Raw genomic sequence first — 15,398 nt, forward strand, 5'->3', positions numbered from 1 at the left:
AACTGAGCCACCCAGGCGCCCAATACTTTTTTTTTTTTTTAAAGAAATTTAATTGTGGTAAAGAACCTAAAACTTACCATCTTAAGTATTTCTAAGCATTTCTCAGTTCAGTAGCATTAAGTGCATTCACACTGTTCTGCACCCAATTTCCAGAACTTTTTCATCTTGAAAAAACTGAAGCTTTATTACTACCCTCCTGGGGGAAGAAAAAAAACCCCACTTGTGGGCATGAAAGACTAGTGGGGCCCCCGAGTAGGTGGACATCTCATCCCCCAGAGAGTGTGCTCTGCCAAGGCATCCCTGTTTCCCTCTTGGGACCAAGACCCTGAGCCACCATCATAGAGCAGTGACTCAGACCAGGGACTGTGGGTCAGACTGCCTCGGTTCATGCTCTCCTCTCCCACTTAGTAACCACATACTTTGGACAAGTTGCTTAACCTCTCTATGCCTCAACTTCCTGGTGTATAAAATGGGAAAATAAAAAATCTGTGGTCCAGTGAAATGATGTATGTGAAGGGCTAATGACAGTGCTTGGTGTGTAGTAATGACTCATTTCACGTTCACTCAACTGTAGCTCTAGGAGGTCAGTTAGACATAATTAGGAACTTCGTGATGATCAGGTGGGCAAGCAAGGGTTTTCAGTGTGTGGGCTCTGTTCTGCGAGGCCAGGGGGCCAGTTAGATTGGTTATCTCAGTATCAGTTTGGAATCAACCTGTGGGCCAGAGGAGTGTGGTATTCGGAGGTCTTTTCTAGCCATAGAAGTCAGAGGATAGGTTGGCTTCTCTTGAATGATACAGATCATTCAAATTAACTATAGACAGAGTAGTTGAAAGCACTGGCCACCATTGGGCCACTTAGCCTATCCTCTGACTTCTATGCCAACTTCTCCAGGTTGGCTTCTCTAGATAGGTCTTTTCTAGCCATAGAAGTCAGAGGATAGGTTGGCTTCTCCCAGTGTCCCTGATACTTGGTTCAAACATATGGCAGGTGATTGTTGAAGTTTGGGGTTCTACAGCATAGCATTGCTTGGGGGAAGGTAGCAGGGCATTGACTACTGCAAGTATAGATCATTTTATAAACAAGCCAAAACAGAAGTTTAAAATTCAAATTAACTATAGACAGAGTAGTTGAAAGCACTGTCTTCTCTCTCTCTCTCCTGGAAATCTTCCCGCAAACTGAAGTCATGCCATTCTCTCTCCTCCAACTTCCTGAAATATTCCCATTTCTTCTAGCACAAACACCATCGGGCCACTTAGCTCAGCTAGTCAAAGCGCATGCCCTGAACTCGGTTAGGCCACAGCCCGAGCTTGCTCGAGGGCCACTTAGCTTTGCAAAAAGCCAAAAATCAACCGTCTGAAGCGCATCTCGGCGCCACCGCAGCTGTACGCCAGTGGGTCCCCAGGGAAGTGGGTGGAAAGTGTAAATGGCCAAGACCTATCTGTCACCATCACCAGGACAATCTGGTGCGCTCCTGGCCTAAGTAGGCCGGTCATGGGCGCGCCGGTACGGGTACAGATGTTTCTCTGTCGTGATGCGTGGCTCTTCCTGGATTGTGCTCTTGTCTTCATGTATCATGCTTGGGTGCCTTTCATCCACAGGCTGCTCCTCCTCTTCTTCTTCCTCTTCCTCCTCTTTTTTTTTTTTTTTTTAATTTTAAGATTGTAAGCTTGGAAAGATGAGGTTTCCTGTCTATTCAGCTGACTGATGGAATTTCCAAGGAGGATTTGTGAAGGCAGTTTATGGGTATAGGTCTGCACCCAAAAAGCTAAGTGGGCACAGGGTCATCTGGTAGCTCAGGTGGTGGGGAGAGGTGAGCAGAGGACCAGGGGTGCAGAAATCTGCCACTCACCAGCTTGGGGACTCTTGGGCTGGGGTCTCCTCCCTGGCCTTCATTTCCTCATCGCCAATGGAAGGGTTGGGTTAACTAGTCTTATAAAGGGTGGGGAGGGACTCAAGGTTGGGTGCCTCCAGTTACCAGACATGCTTTTAAATTCTCTACTTCTGTGCTTATTCTAGTACTAGTTTTATGGTTTTTTTTTTTTTTTTTTTAAATCTAGTCTTGGTAGAGTACAGTTCTCTCCCCCCACCTGCCCAGTTTCACTGAGATATAATTGACAAGTCACATCGTAGTAGTCTTATGATTATTCTTATGATTTTTCTTTTCCAGTCGTCAGTTTCATCCACAGCCCAGTACTTCCTGTGTTAGTCACAATGACCACTGCTTCCGAGGGATGCTCTGAGTAGCATCATATTCTGGGTCCTGCAGGGGCCCTGGGGGAGCCCTCTTGGGCCCCCGTTTTGCTGTCAAGGTGGTACTTCCTGCTGGCAGAAGACAGGGCAACAATAGCTCTTGTGGTGGGTCCCAGGAAGCTCCCTGGAGGTGTCCCTCCTTCCTTTCTCTTCTTGGGATCTAACATGGACCCTGCTTAGTATGTTTGACGTTTTCTCATTGATGGATACTGAATACAAACCCTTTTGGGGTGTCCGATTCTCTCCCTGGTGTTTTTCCATACATACCAAAGCCCCCTTTGCCTCACCGAGCCGCTTAGGGTCTGTGGGATAACAGAGCCTCATCTTTGCCTTTTAAACATGCAAGCAGGTGCTCTTCCTGCGTCTTCCTCCCCACCCCCACAGAACCTGGGAACATCCTGCTAACCTCGGTCATTGTCACGCAGGTGTTAAGCCCAACTTACAAGCAGAGAAATGAAGACTTCAGAAAGCTCTTTAAGCAACTTCCAGACACGGAGCGCCTCATTGTTGGTGAGCTGGGGGACCTGGGAGCAGGGGGTGGGAGCAGGAAGGAAGTCTGAGCATCCCAAAGGCAGCACCCAGGCTGCTTCTGTCTTGAGGTTCCCCACCAAAGAGCCAACCCAAGTGAGAACATCTGTCTGGGAGCAGGGAGAGAGGATGTCCAGAGCACTGAGCCCCGTGGTTGAGGCTCAGGGCTGAGCAACGTGTGTGTGGTGGCCTCGACAGAGAACCCAACCTGGAATGAGTCACTGCCACTCTTTTTTTTTTTTTTTTTTTAAAGATTTTATTTATTTATTTGAGAGAGAGAGAATGAGAGACAGAGAGCATGAGAGGGAGGAGGGTCAGAGGGAGAAGCAGACTCCCTGCCGAGCAGGGAGCCCGATGCGGGACTCGATCCCGGGACTCCAGGATCATGACCTGAGCCGAAGGCAGTCGCTTAACCAACTGAGCCACCCAGGCGCCCTGAGTCACTGCCACTCTTAACCTCTGCAGATGGCCCAGCAGTGAAGGGTTGGGGTAACTTGGATGGGGGAGGGGTGTTAGTTGACTTTTATTGGTCTTTTCTCCCTCTGACTTTCTCGCTCCTTCCGCCGCCTCATCCGTCCCTCTGCCTTCAGGCAGCAGCGGCGTATTTCACGTCACATGGGCTGCTAGGGACTCCCTTGGCCACTAGTTCAAGTGCCTCACCCACCTAGTGAGTAGCAGGCAGTGGGGCTCCCACAGTGCTGGTGGGAGGGATAGCGTGCCTCATTTGTAGTGGTTTGCTGAAGATGTTTCCTGTCTCTGAGCTCCTCTGTCCCCCATCCTACCACAGATTACTCATGTGCACTCCAAAGAGACATTCTTCTTCAGGGCCGACTCTACCTCTCTGAGAATTGGATATGCTTCTACAGCAACATCTTCCGCTGGGAAACTCTGGTAAAGACCTGGGGCTTGGTCCCTGGGCGAGCACTGAGCAAGCTGCCCTCACTCTCCACCTTTTGTTGACTTCCTGCTCTGCCCACACCTTTGCATAATTCATAAAAGCACATGCCTGAGTCTTGAGGGAGAGATCTCCTCTGCAGTGTCTTCTCCTCCCTCCCTCTTTGGTGTGGAAGAGAGCATGAGAGCATTTGCTCTTGGCAGATGCAGGTAAATATTTGGCAGGAGTCACTGCAGAAGGTAGAATAGTTGAGTCAAAGGGGCCTTGGCCTTGGTACTCAGGTCCGGGTTGTACGTTATCTGGGTTCTCCACCTAGTTGGCTGTGTCTCATGAGGCTAGTCCTTTGTTCTTTCTCTGCCTTCTCATCTTATAAAATAAAACAGGAAGAGATAAGCTGGTGACTTTTACCCTGTCACTGTCCTGTGTTTCTTTAAATGCCAAGTAGTGATGGGGTCTGTGCACATTGATCAGACTGTGTAGACCTGAGAAGGAAGGCTCCCTGGACCAGCAGCTGAGGCACCATGGGGCTCTAGGCGAGGCTCAGCCGCCGCCTCGCTGTGTGGCCTCCATGAAATAGGGAGCTAAACCAGATGATCTCTAACAGGGTCCCTTCCAGGTTTAGAAATAAGGAGACTGAGATGTGATTTTCTCTCTCTGAACTGGTGCCACGTAGACACTCGTGGCCGACTCAATGAATGTCTCTTCTTGCTTATTATCCATTCTCCGTCCCTGTGGGGGGTACCAGCTAACCGTCCGTTTGAAAGACATCTGCTCCATGACTAAAGAAAAAACAGCTCGCCTCATTCCCAATGCCATTCAAGTTTGCACTGACTCAGAAAAGGTAAGTGGAATCTAATCTTGGACCTTCTACTCCCCACCGCCCCAATCCCCAGGCCCCACCCCTTTTGTATTTCTGTCCTTCAACTGCATGAATATGGAGGCCAGGAGGATGGTGGTGGGGGACGGTAAGGGGATGCAGATCGCAGGGACCACCTCCATTGGATCAGGGTGTGTGGAGTCTGAGCAGAGGTGAGGACGGAAGGTCTATCCATTGGACTTGGAGCCAGAGCACTTGAATTTGAGTCCCGTAACTGTGGGTGTGGTATGTAACCTCTCTCCACGTAAGTTTTCTCATGTGTGACATCGAGCCAGTCGGTCCTATAACAGAGGCTTGAAATGACATCACGGATTTGAAAACACTAAGTTGCAAAGCTCTGTGCAAATGTAAGTTGTTATTATGTATCGGCAGAGTCCGGTAGGAAGTGGATTGTCCACGTCAGCATGGGGGAAAGGTGGTAGGTAACATTTAGGGCCGAGGAAACCCAGGGATCTTTGACCTTTAACCAATTCCTGGAGACTAAGAGCTTCAGGGCTAGGGGTGGACTAGGCCTGAGCTGAACACAAGTCTGCAGAGCCCTTGGACTTGGGCAGTTCAGTGGCAAAAACCATGAGATTTGGGGTCAGATAGTCTTTGGTTTGAATTCTGTTTCTGGCCTGAATCAGCCTTGTGATGACAGAAGTCCCCTGATCCCACCAGCCCGTTTCTCTTTATTAGGCGTTAGCAGTTACGTATATTTTCCAAGACTCACATGTGGTTTACACAAAGCAGCAGCATTTGTAAAGCCCCTAGATCGTGTTCAGTAACATCTGGTTCCCCATCATTTCCTTCCGCATGTTATAAAGGGTCCCCGCTAACATGTAAGCACAGTAAGAGCAGGAGTCTCTGTTTTGATTGCCCTCGTACCCCAAATATGTAAAATGGTACCCAGCACGTACTATATTCAAATATTTGTTGAATTAGGGAATGAGAGGGTGACTGGGTTAGTGGGTTTGTCTTCTCCTTCCCAAAGGCTGGTTCACAGCTTACCACTTAACCCAGGTCCAGTTGGTGGATGAAGGAAGTTGTTTTCAAAGGAGATGAAAACCTCCAACCAGAGGGAGAAGCACCGTGGAAAGCAGGGGTGAATACCAAAGGACTTAGCGCCCCTGGGGACTTGGTCCCCGTCACTAGAGTACCTTGGTGTCATGGTCACGGATAACCGAGTCCATAGTATTTGGGGATAAAGTCGGTAGCTTTTCTTAAAAGGATGAAGCACCCTGTCTCCCTCTGTTCTATTGTGAGTCTTACCGTTCTGTTGTGATACTTCTTGCTGTTTTCTCTTCCCATCTAGCACTTTTTCACTTCATTTGGGGCCCGGGATAGGACGTACATGATGATGTTCCGACTCTGGCAGAATGCGCTCCTTGAAAAGGTAAGTACTGCCCAGCTCCTTCCTTCCTTTGGCCCCTGGACGCACATCCACCTGGAATGTTCTTTCCCCTGGGGTGAGGGCCCCATGGAGAGAGTGCTCTTCCTGTGACGTGGGCTAGCTCCAGAGCAGCCCACGTGTCCTCAAGGTTCTGGAAGTCCCCCACACTTGCGGTGAGTTCCATATTCTTCCTTTGGTGGTGTTCTGTGAGCAGCCTCATTGCTGCCTGGAGCAAGGCCCTCGTTGACTTCAGGCACTTCCATCCCACTGTTCTAAAATGTACCAGGGTTTGTGGGACCCGCAGAGGTGGAAAGGACTGTCGGGAAGGAATCAGTTTTTATCCTCACAGGTTCATAGAGGCAGAGGCCCGTCACACCTTGCAGAATCACGTGGGGAAGGGAAAGAGGCCACGGGCTGTCAGGAGGCAGAGGGCGTGAGGGGAAAGCATGGGCAAGAGCTTACATTGTGGCTTTTGCAGGAAGGAATGGGGGAGGCAGGGTAAGCAGGCCAACCAGGTTTAGGATTGGCTAGTTTGAATAATTCCATCAGGCTTCGGGACATAGAGACTGTCTCTCGTTGCCTGGCCCTGGGATACCTAAGGCCAGGTAATACTGGCCCAGACTGTAAGGAGCTGGGGAAGAAGGTGGTTGAGGGTGTAGGCTTTGGAATGGCTGGTTACATATGAAAGGTGCACTCCCGGGCGAGTTTTCTATCTCCAGGAATTAGCTAACCCTGGGACAGACGTTCCCTCCCCAGTCAGCAAGGCCTCAGATGGCCAGAGCATCAAAAATTCAGAAAATAGGAAAACAGAGTTAATAGAGCCACCAATATGACTACTCGAGTGTCTGAAGGACTCTGAGGGGACACGGATATTGGCGATGGTATGGCCGCATTCCTGAGAGAACTCCCACTCAGATGCCAGGGGGTGTTGGGAAAGAGCCCCAAACCAGGGAAAGAGACATAATAGAAAAGTTATGTGGTTATAATTATATTATATACACGACACCTATTTATCTACCTTGACTCCTAAACGATCTAAAGTAAACTGAGCAGATTTATTATTTAGAATTTCTTCTAACCTGAAGGCCTATAGCCTGGGCACAAATCCAGGTAATTTATATGTGCTGCGATCTTCTGCCTTTATTAGCCATCAATAATAGTAAAATGATCATGTGTTTGAACTTCCGCCGGCTGGTTTGGATTTTCAGTTCACAGCCACTGTCATTTCTGAATAAGACGGAAGCTCTCACACAACAGATGTTTCCCGGTTGTCCTTGTCCTGCTTATGGTCAGACAAGCCGAGCCTGGAGACTGGGTCAGGGAAGGGTGCGCGGAGAACGGGAATTGTGACAAAGGGGAGGACGTGGTCAGGCAGCGAAGCAAATGTGTCCCAGGAAGGTTGAATGGTCTACGTCAGGGCCAGAGATCGGAGGCAGGAGGCCCAGAGAAAGGAGGAGATGCCTCCCTTCAGCTCAGTGAGGGCCAGCACCTGCCAGCTCAGAGGAGAGCCCTGGTCTATGCCGTTCTGGGCAGTTCTCCTCAGTTGGGAGACCAGAACCCTGGCTCATGGCAGCCTGGCACCGCCTACTTCCTAAACCACACCTGGAAAGGCTGGGCTCGGAGAATTCTCAGATTCTCTATCAGATCTATTGATGGGAAACATTCTTTAAGTTTGATGTAAAATGTTTCTTTGTGTTTTGACTCCTGTTTTTCTTTAAGGCTCTTGCCCACTTTCTCGAATCCTGACCCTACCACCTTCTGCCCCTGCTCCCCGTTCAAGACTCATCCATGGTCCCTCCAGTCATTGGTTTTCCACATTCTGTAGCCTCTTTCCCGCAAATCTGAACCCCACAAGAGCTCACTTTTCTCAGGACAGAGCTTTTGAGGAGGACACGTAGCACGCAGTGAAATGCGGAACTGGAGCTACTATGCAGAACTGTAGACAAACTCATTCTATTCAAGAATAAAGAAGGCAGGGGCGCCTGGGTGGCTCAGTTGGTTAAGCGACTGCCTTCGGCTCAGGTCATGATCCGGGAGTCCCTGGATCGAGTCCCGCATCAGGCTCCCTGCTCGGTGGGGAGTCTGCTTCTCCCTGTGACCCTCCCCCCTCTCATGTGTTCTCTCTCATTCTCTCTCTCAAATAAATGAATAAAATCTTTAAAAAAAAAAAAAAAAAAGAATAAAGAAGGCAGTATTCAGGTAGCCACGACAGGGTTGAATGTGCTCACCTTTGAGGCCCCTGAAATTATGAGAATATAGGCTTCTTTCTAACCACAGGAACTGTCCAACTATGGAATGCCACCTGTGAGGTCACACCTCATTCTTGGACGTGAAGCAGTGGGGCCTGCCTGCGTGGCCACTGTTAGTATTAGGAGGTTTCTTTGTGTTGGGGAGACTGGCTCAAAGGACCAAGTCCACGTCAGAAGCTCTGGGATCGCCTTGGCTGCAAGAGTCACATCTATATATCACGCTTAATGCTTGACCTCGTCCATAGGAGCAAAAGATGGATAGCTACCATCCTTAAGGGGCCAGTTGATCCCATTATACAAACCTGAGTTGTGGGAAACAGGGCCAGATTCCTGGCTTGGCTGAAAGCCGTATTTAGGCAAGAGATTGGCATCTTGCTGTGATCCTGAGAGGAGGGAAGAGGAAGTGCAGGAGGTGTTGTTCTCCTCTTAGTTTAGCAAGGGAGAATGGAGGTCAGCTTCTCCTACCCCCCTGGGGAGTCCAGCTCAACTCAGTGCCTCCGTGTAGAGTGGGGTCCCGAGGATGGAAGGGTCAGAGTCCCTCTGTTGTCCCCCACAGCCCCTGTGCCCCAAGGAGCTCTGGCACTTCGTTCACCAGTGCTACGGGAATGAATTGGGCCTTACCAGTGACGACGAGGACTACGTGCCCCCTGATGACGACTTCAACACGATGGGGTGAGCAGGGCAGAGGGCAGCTTGCCGGGGTGCTTCTCCAAGAGGGGCTGGGATGGCGGTGACAGCCTCCCTGGGGAGCAGTGTCTAAGTGATCCCTGAAGGAAGGGAGGGTACCTGCGGGGAGAGCCTCGCAGGCAGAGGGAATAGCCAATGGGTGGCTGGGCGGAATGAACAAAGGGCCAGCAGGAAGAGGTGAGGCCAGGGGCCAGATCCTGAAGGCCTTTTGGCCAGTGCGATGATTGGATTTTACTCAGAGTGGGCTGGGAAGCCCTGGGAAGGCTTTGAGTTGGTAATTGATAAGATCCAACTTAACATTTTAACAGGATCACTCTGGCTCGTGGATTGAAAATAGACCAGGGAGGAGCAAGGGCAGGCTAAGAGGCTGTGGAATAATTGAGATCAGCTAGGGGAGAGGTGAAGGTGGTTTGGGCCAGGAGGGTAGCAGTAGAAATGGCAATCAGTGGTTTGTTGCTGAATATATTTTGAAAGTGGAACCAGATGCGTTTTGAAGGATTTGCTGACAGATTGGAAAGGAACAAAAGGTGGCTTTAAGGTTTTCTTGGATTTACCAACTGGAAGGCTAGAGCTGTTCCAAACTGAGATGGACAGCACTACAGATCAGACTTTGGGGGAAGATCAGGCAAGTTGGGTTTGAGATAACCCAAATGGAGATGTCACATAGACATTTGTGGATGTGAGTGCGGAGTTCACCGGGGAAGTCTGGGTGAGGTACATAAACCTAGGAATTGTGAATGGATAGCCAGGAGATTAGCTGAAACCACCAAGTGGCTGGATGAACATAAGAAGTTCAAGGACTGGGCCTGGGAGCACTCAACAAGAAGCAGCAGCAGCAAAAGAAATCCTGAAAGAACAGCCAGCCAGGTAGGAGGAACACTAGGAGAGCTTGCATCCTCAAAGGCAAGGGAAGGAAACTGTAGGAGAAGGAAGCATCACTGTATCCCGTGCTGTTGATGGGTTGAGAAGGATGGGGCCTCGAAGCCATACGAGTATATGCTTGAGGTGGGGAGGTAGGTGGAGGCTCAGTGGTGGTGTGCAAGGCACAGAGCAGTGGAAAGCAAGGAAAGAGCGCTGAATAGTGACACTCAATAGTGTTATCATTTAATCTCTGTGAGTATCTGTTTGATTATCTTTATGAGGCATGTCATGGGTTACTCAGAGTTGTAATGCATCCACGTGGGGTGATTAGGTAAAGTGTGAGTCAGATGTGGATGACGGGGATGAGTTCTCCCTTGGGAGAGGAGGAAGTGTCCCTAGAAGGGCACCCACCCTTATCTCAGCATTCCCCTTCAGGTGTCCAAGGCAAAGAAGCTCACTAGTTAGGATCCAGAATCTGGGCGTTATCACCAAAGGGCACTTGTGTGGGGTCCCATCCTCATCACCGTGTGGGACATAAAATGTATGCTCAGAGCCCAGGCATTTCTGTGAGTGGTGAGGTTGGGATGGGATGGGATGCCACTGGAAGAAAGATAGTTCAAGACGCATAATGGTCATAGGATAGGGTTAAATCTAAGGAGAGTGCATAGAAAAGGTGACTTTGGAGCCAGAAATAATACATGGGGAGTGGAGTGCGAGGTGGGGACGAGGTTTCAGGAGAGCAATGTAGCAGGGGGGTGGTGTTTTAGAGGAAGATCATACCCAAAGCAAAGAAGCAAGAAAGCCCATAGTTTGGGATGGATAGACAGATGTGAGGTTCTTAGAATAGTCGGTGGTCTTGGCAACTGAGGTTGACAGGGATTCATGGTGTCTTCTCTCAGCTACTGTGAGGAGATCCCTGTGGAAGAGAATGAAGTGAACGACAGTTCATCCAAAAGCAGCATCGAGACCAAGCCGGATGCCAGTCCACAGCTACCCAAGAAATCCATCACCAACAGCACGCTGACATCCACAGGGAGCAGTGAAGCCCCTGTCTCGGTATGGGCGATATGACCTTGCTTCCACCCCTCATCCAGTGGCCAGTGTTTCCTAGCTGAGTTCATGCCACAGGACCCTGGCCTGGGGAACAGGGAGAAGGGAGGTTGGTTACCCTGTGGTCAGTTTATTCAAGGAGGCATCCTAGAGCCGATGGGCTCTCTGTTCTGATGGTGTAGTCCCAGGATCCAGAGCCAGGTTCTTGGTGCCTTGGATACAAGATTTTATTTGGCTTCTGAGCATTTGAAAACCATTCCAAATTCATTGTGTGATTGCTGCAGATCAGCCCCTCTATGGAGAACTATCCCAGTCTTTTGTTTTGTTTTGTTTTTTTTAAAGGCCTTGATCTGAGGTCAAAATTATATGTGACTCTAGGGCTATAGACCTGTTATCTGTTCACTCATTCAACAATTAGTTTTTTAATTCCTAGATTTATTTTTCCACTGTGCTACACCTCACAAAAGAGATAAAAATGTGCTAAGAAAGGCCTTTGTTCTCTGAGACTTGGTTACAGAGGGGATAGGAGCTTGATGAAGGAAGTGTTGGGTGTGCACTGGCGGGTAGGAGAATGGGCGGGGTTTCTTAGAAAGGATTCCCAGAGAGGGGAGCCTCGTATTCCAGTGGCTTAAGGGTCAGACCACCTGGCCTTAGAATGAAAACATCATTCATCTGGTGCTTAATCTCCATTTTCCGTCTCTGAGGTTGTCAGATATAAAGGCCTATATCTATTCCCTTCTAGGGCTAAGGGGAGAATAAATTAAAATATGCTTACAAAGCTTTTGAGCCTCATCGTAGATGCGTCCTAGTGAGAAGCAAGCCGACAGGTAGCATGGGGGAGGTGTGGCTCCAGGAGCGTTGCTGAGACGGAAGGTACTAACTCTGCTCACTGCTGGGCTGGTGCACTATGTAATGGTGAGCAGGACAAGGTTGGAACCTTCTACTGGGTTCTCCCGTCTTCCATGGCAGAGCTGGGGAAACCCCTAGAGCATGACTTTCAGCCCAGCTCCAGAGCAGCTGTGTTGTGAACATGAGGGCTCCCAAGGCCAGGTTCCTAACCTCCCTTTAGAGAGGAGCCCCAGAGCAAGTTGGCCCTGTTGGGTGACTTCTCTGTTTCCACCCCAGTTCGATGGCCTGCCCCTGGAGGAGGAGGTGCTAGAGGGGGATGGGTCCCTGGAGAAGGAGCTTGCCATTGACAACATCATCGGGGAGAAGATTGAGATCATTGCGCCTGTGACCTCCCCTTCGCTGGACTTCAATGACAATGAGGACATCCCCACTGAGCTCAGTGACTCTTCTGACACCCATGATGAAGGTGGGCATTTGAAAGTGGGTGTGCAGAGTGGCCCTTCCTCTCTCCATTTGAAGGCTAACAGGGTGTCCCTGTGTGGAGGCTGGAGTCAGTCAGTTTCTGGGTTTCCGGTGGAAGGGTGGGTTCATTTGTCATTTTCCGGATAGCCACTGCAGGATCCTTATCGTTCCGTATTTGTCTTTCTTTACTTGATGGATCATGCTTTGTCCTGCCATCCAGTCTTGCCACTAAATGTCCCCCCTGTCAACCTGGGCTTGCCCTGCAGCTCTGTTCCTCATAGAGATGCAAGGCAAGGCAGTGGTTATATGCCACAGGAAAGTGCCAGTCAGCTGCTTCCTGGAAATAATGTGATTTTAATAGAAACCTGCTTTAGTGACTCCAGCGTCGGGCTTTTAGACCAGGCTGCAAGAAAAGGTGCTGCTGGGTGACTCAGACTGTAGAACCTGCCCTTCTCTCTAGTATTTCTAGGTAGTATTTCTTACTTCAGTCCTGCGTCAGATCAGCTTCTAAGACCTGGCTCAGGCATGCATTGCCTCTGGCATTTCTGGAGCAGAGAGGAAAATTGTCAGTATTCATGAAATGGGTTGATGCCCACTGACTTGGTGGTAGGCTAGGACTAGTGCGTGTATGTAGACAGTGCTCATTTAAACATCTGTGGACAGTCTCTCCGATGGTCCACTGGAGCGGTCTCCTCACCTTTGGCTGGTTTCCCCACTCCCATCTAGGATGCAGGGCCAGTGCCAATGATTGCACAGGTTGGGTACTGCACAACAACAGGGGCGCTGTGCACATCAACTCAGACACGACTATAACCCCCCAACTGTGCTCACACAGTCCTTATCCTATATGATCACAGGCACCAGCTCTGTATGATTCTGAGCCGCAGGGGCACCAGGAATGTCAGCATCTTGCTCGAGACCACACGCCAGCTTCTGTAGGTGCAGCAATTTAGGGACTACGGGGTGCCGAAGGCTTGGGAGGAATGCCGGGGCTTCAGCAGCACACCTCTACCCTCAGGCACATTCTCTCGGAGCAGATAGAAACCTGAGAAAAGTGACAGGCATTGAAATCCTGGGGGAGACAGCTGCCTTATGGAAGAGGAGCCGACCTTGTGTGGTTAGAGAGCGCGGCCCTGCAGTCCAGCCCAGCCTTCGAAGCTTTTCTGTAAACAGGTCATTCCAGATGGATCCACGTCCCTTCAATGCCCCTGTACTGTGGTTGCAATGCCATGTGTCATCAGTTGTGCTTAACTTACAGACTCTGGGTGACTGATAACCTCTGGGTTCAGGAAGTCACCCTCGATTTAAATTTTAGTCTGAGATCAGCTTCCTTAGGAAGGCTTGAAAAACTAAAAGCAAATGGTACATTCCCATAGTCTTTGTCAAGGAAGGCTGAACAGAAGGCCGGCTCGAGTGAGCTGTGTGCGTGCTGGCAAAGGAGACGGAAGATGTGAGGTCATGAACCGCTACCCACACTGGCCACCCTTGACCCTTGGTGGCCTGGGGGGGTGGCCCTGGGGCCGCCCGCCCCTCGGCCCTCACTCCCTCCTTCCTCATCCTCTTCCATGCAGGGGAGGTCCAGGCCTTCTACGAGGACCTGAGTGGCCGGCAGTACGTGAACGAGGTCTTCAACTTCAGCGTGGACAAGCTCTACGACCTGCTGTTCACCGACTCGCCCTTCCAGCGGGACTTCATGGAGCAGCGTCGCTTCTCCGGTCAGTTCCTCCCGGGCCACGCTTTGTCCTCTTCTTCCCAAGTTCCCTCCTTCCCCAGGCCACCCGATGGCCCGGGGGCACCCTCTTCCCGCCCCCCACCCCCACGGCCCTGCATGCTACTCCGTCCCCCAGTGCTGCCGCTTTATGCTCGCCCACTGTGCGCCAGGCCCTCGGTGCCAGCCCCGCAGGCTCACTGGCGAGCAAGACCGCCCAGGGCTCATGGTCTCGCAAAGAATCGCCTCATCTCGGGTCACCCTCGGACCTGCCGCATGCGTGAGCATTGCGATCCCCGGGGTACCAACGACGAAACCAGAGCTCCAACTGTTCTCACTTGCCCAGGGCCGTGCAGCCAAGCAGCGCGCGGGCCAGGATTCACACCCAGGACTCTGTGCGTCCCTGCTTGGCTCCTGTCCCACCCCCCTGCCCCTGTTCTGCCCAGAGCAGGGACTGCGGCTCCGGCCGGGCAGAGCTGCTGGGCACCCGACTCTGTGCAAGAGCATCCGGGTATCAGCCTAGCCCTCAGCCAGGAGGAGAGGGCAGGCGGAGGGCACGCGGAGGCTGTGTCTTAGAGGAGAGGACTTGTTCCCAGGGATCCCAGGCCCTTGCCACAGTGACTCCAGTGTTGCCAGCACCCCCGCAGGGGGCCCCCAGACCTCCTGTCCCGGCCCCGGGAACAGTCAGCATTCTGGAGCCCCGGGTAGAATTCCGGCAATGCTACAATGAGCCTCTTTCTGCTTTGACTCCCCCTCCCCCCACCCTCCTCCCGGGGCCCTCGGGCTCCCATTGGCTTCCTGTTGGAGGCCAGTCGTCCATCAGTACAGTCAGGAGTTCACTCGGAGGGGAAATTCAGAGATGGCACGGCCGTGCCTCTCTCCCTCCCTCATTCCAGGGCTCTTGTCCACCCTCAGATATCATCTTCCATCCATGGAAGAAGGAAGAGAATGGAAACCAGAGCCGAGTGATCCTCTACACCATCACCCTTACCAACCCTCTGGCTCCTAAAACTGCCACCGTCAGGGAGACGCAGGTGAGCTGAGCGCAGGGCCACGGAAGAGCAGCGGGAAGAGCCTCTGTCCTGCCGAGAACGATTAAGGGTAGACGCTAGGAAGAAGTTTCTGGGTGCAAGTGTCATTGGGCCCCGAGGCGGGGACACGTACCAGGCTGCCCATTTCCACTGGTTCCCGGTCCTCCGTCCGGGAGTAGGGAGGACGGTGCTTTTCCCATCTTGCTTCTTTTCAGTTTTGTCCCTTCTCCCCCACAGACCATGTACAAGGCGAGCCAGGAGAGCGAATGTTACGTGATAGACGCCGAGGTCCTCACGCACGACGTGCCCTACCACGACTACTTCTACACCATCAATCGCTACACTCTCACCCGCGTGGCTCGGAACAAGAGTCGACTCAGGTGCAGCGTCTAGAGGGCCTGCGTGGGTTCCCAGGAGGTTCCCGGTGTGCTTGGGTGTCCTCGCTCATGCGGTCGCAGTAAAACAGGGGTTTGGTGAAAGGCTAGAGAGAGACCTCTCGGGAATCGGGACGTTCTGAACACCCACATCTCAGAAAGGGCCTGCATCGTTCCTGTCCTCTTCTTTAAGAAAATACATAT

At 51.3% G+C, this 15,398-nt stretch overlaps 1 protein-coding gene across 9 annotated transcripts in view; it reads left to right on the forward strand.

Annotated features, from left to right (window-relative positions):
• Positions 1–15,398, forward strand: part of GRAMD1B (GRAM domain containing 1B) — a 166,232-nt gene that overhangs the window by 136,406 nt on the left and 14,428 nt on the right. For all 9 annotated transcript variants that reach the window (XM_032427960.1, XM_032427962.1, XM_032427961.1 and 6 more), the window contains 10 exons: positions 2,677–2,761; positions 3,567–3,670; positions 4,420–4,515; positions 5,846–5,926; positions 8,729–8,844; positions 10,620–10,776; positions 11,896–12,085; positions 13,653–13,796; positions 14,705–14,823; positions 15,058–15,200. In XM_032427960.1, the coding sequence (XP_032283851.1) occupies positions 2,677–2,761; positions 3,567–3,670; positions 4,420–4,515; positions 5,846–5,926; positions 8,729–8,844; positions 10,620–10,776; positions 11,896–12,085; positions 13,653–13,796; positions 14,705–14,823; positions 15,058–15,200 (1,235 nt within the window). The remainder of the gene's footprint in view (positions 1–2,676; positions 2,762–3,566; positions 3,671–4,419; positions 4,516–5,845; positions 5,927–8,728; positions 8,845–10,619; positions 10,777–11,895; positions 12,086–13,652; positions 13,797–14,704; positions 14,824–15,057; positions 15,201–15,398) is intronic.

The sequence above is a fragment of the Phoca vitulina genome, unplaced genomic scaffold, assembly GCF_004348235.1.
Source record: "Phoca vitulina isolate PV1807 unplaced genomic scaffold, GSC_HSeal_1.0 scaffold38, whole genome shotgun sequence".
Classification (NCBI taxonomy): Eukaryota; Metazoa; Chordata; class Mammalia; order Carnivora; family Phocidae; genus Phoca; species Phoca vitulina.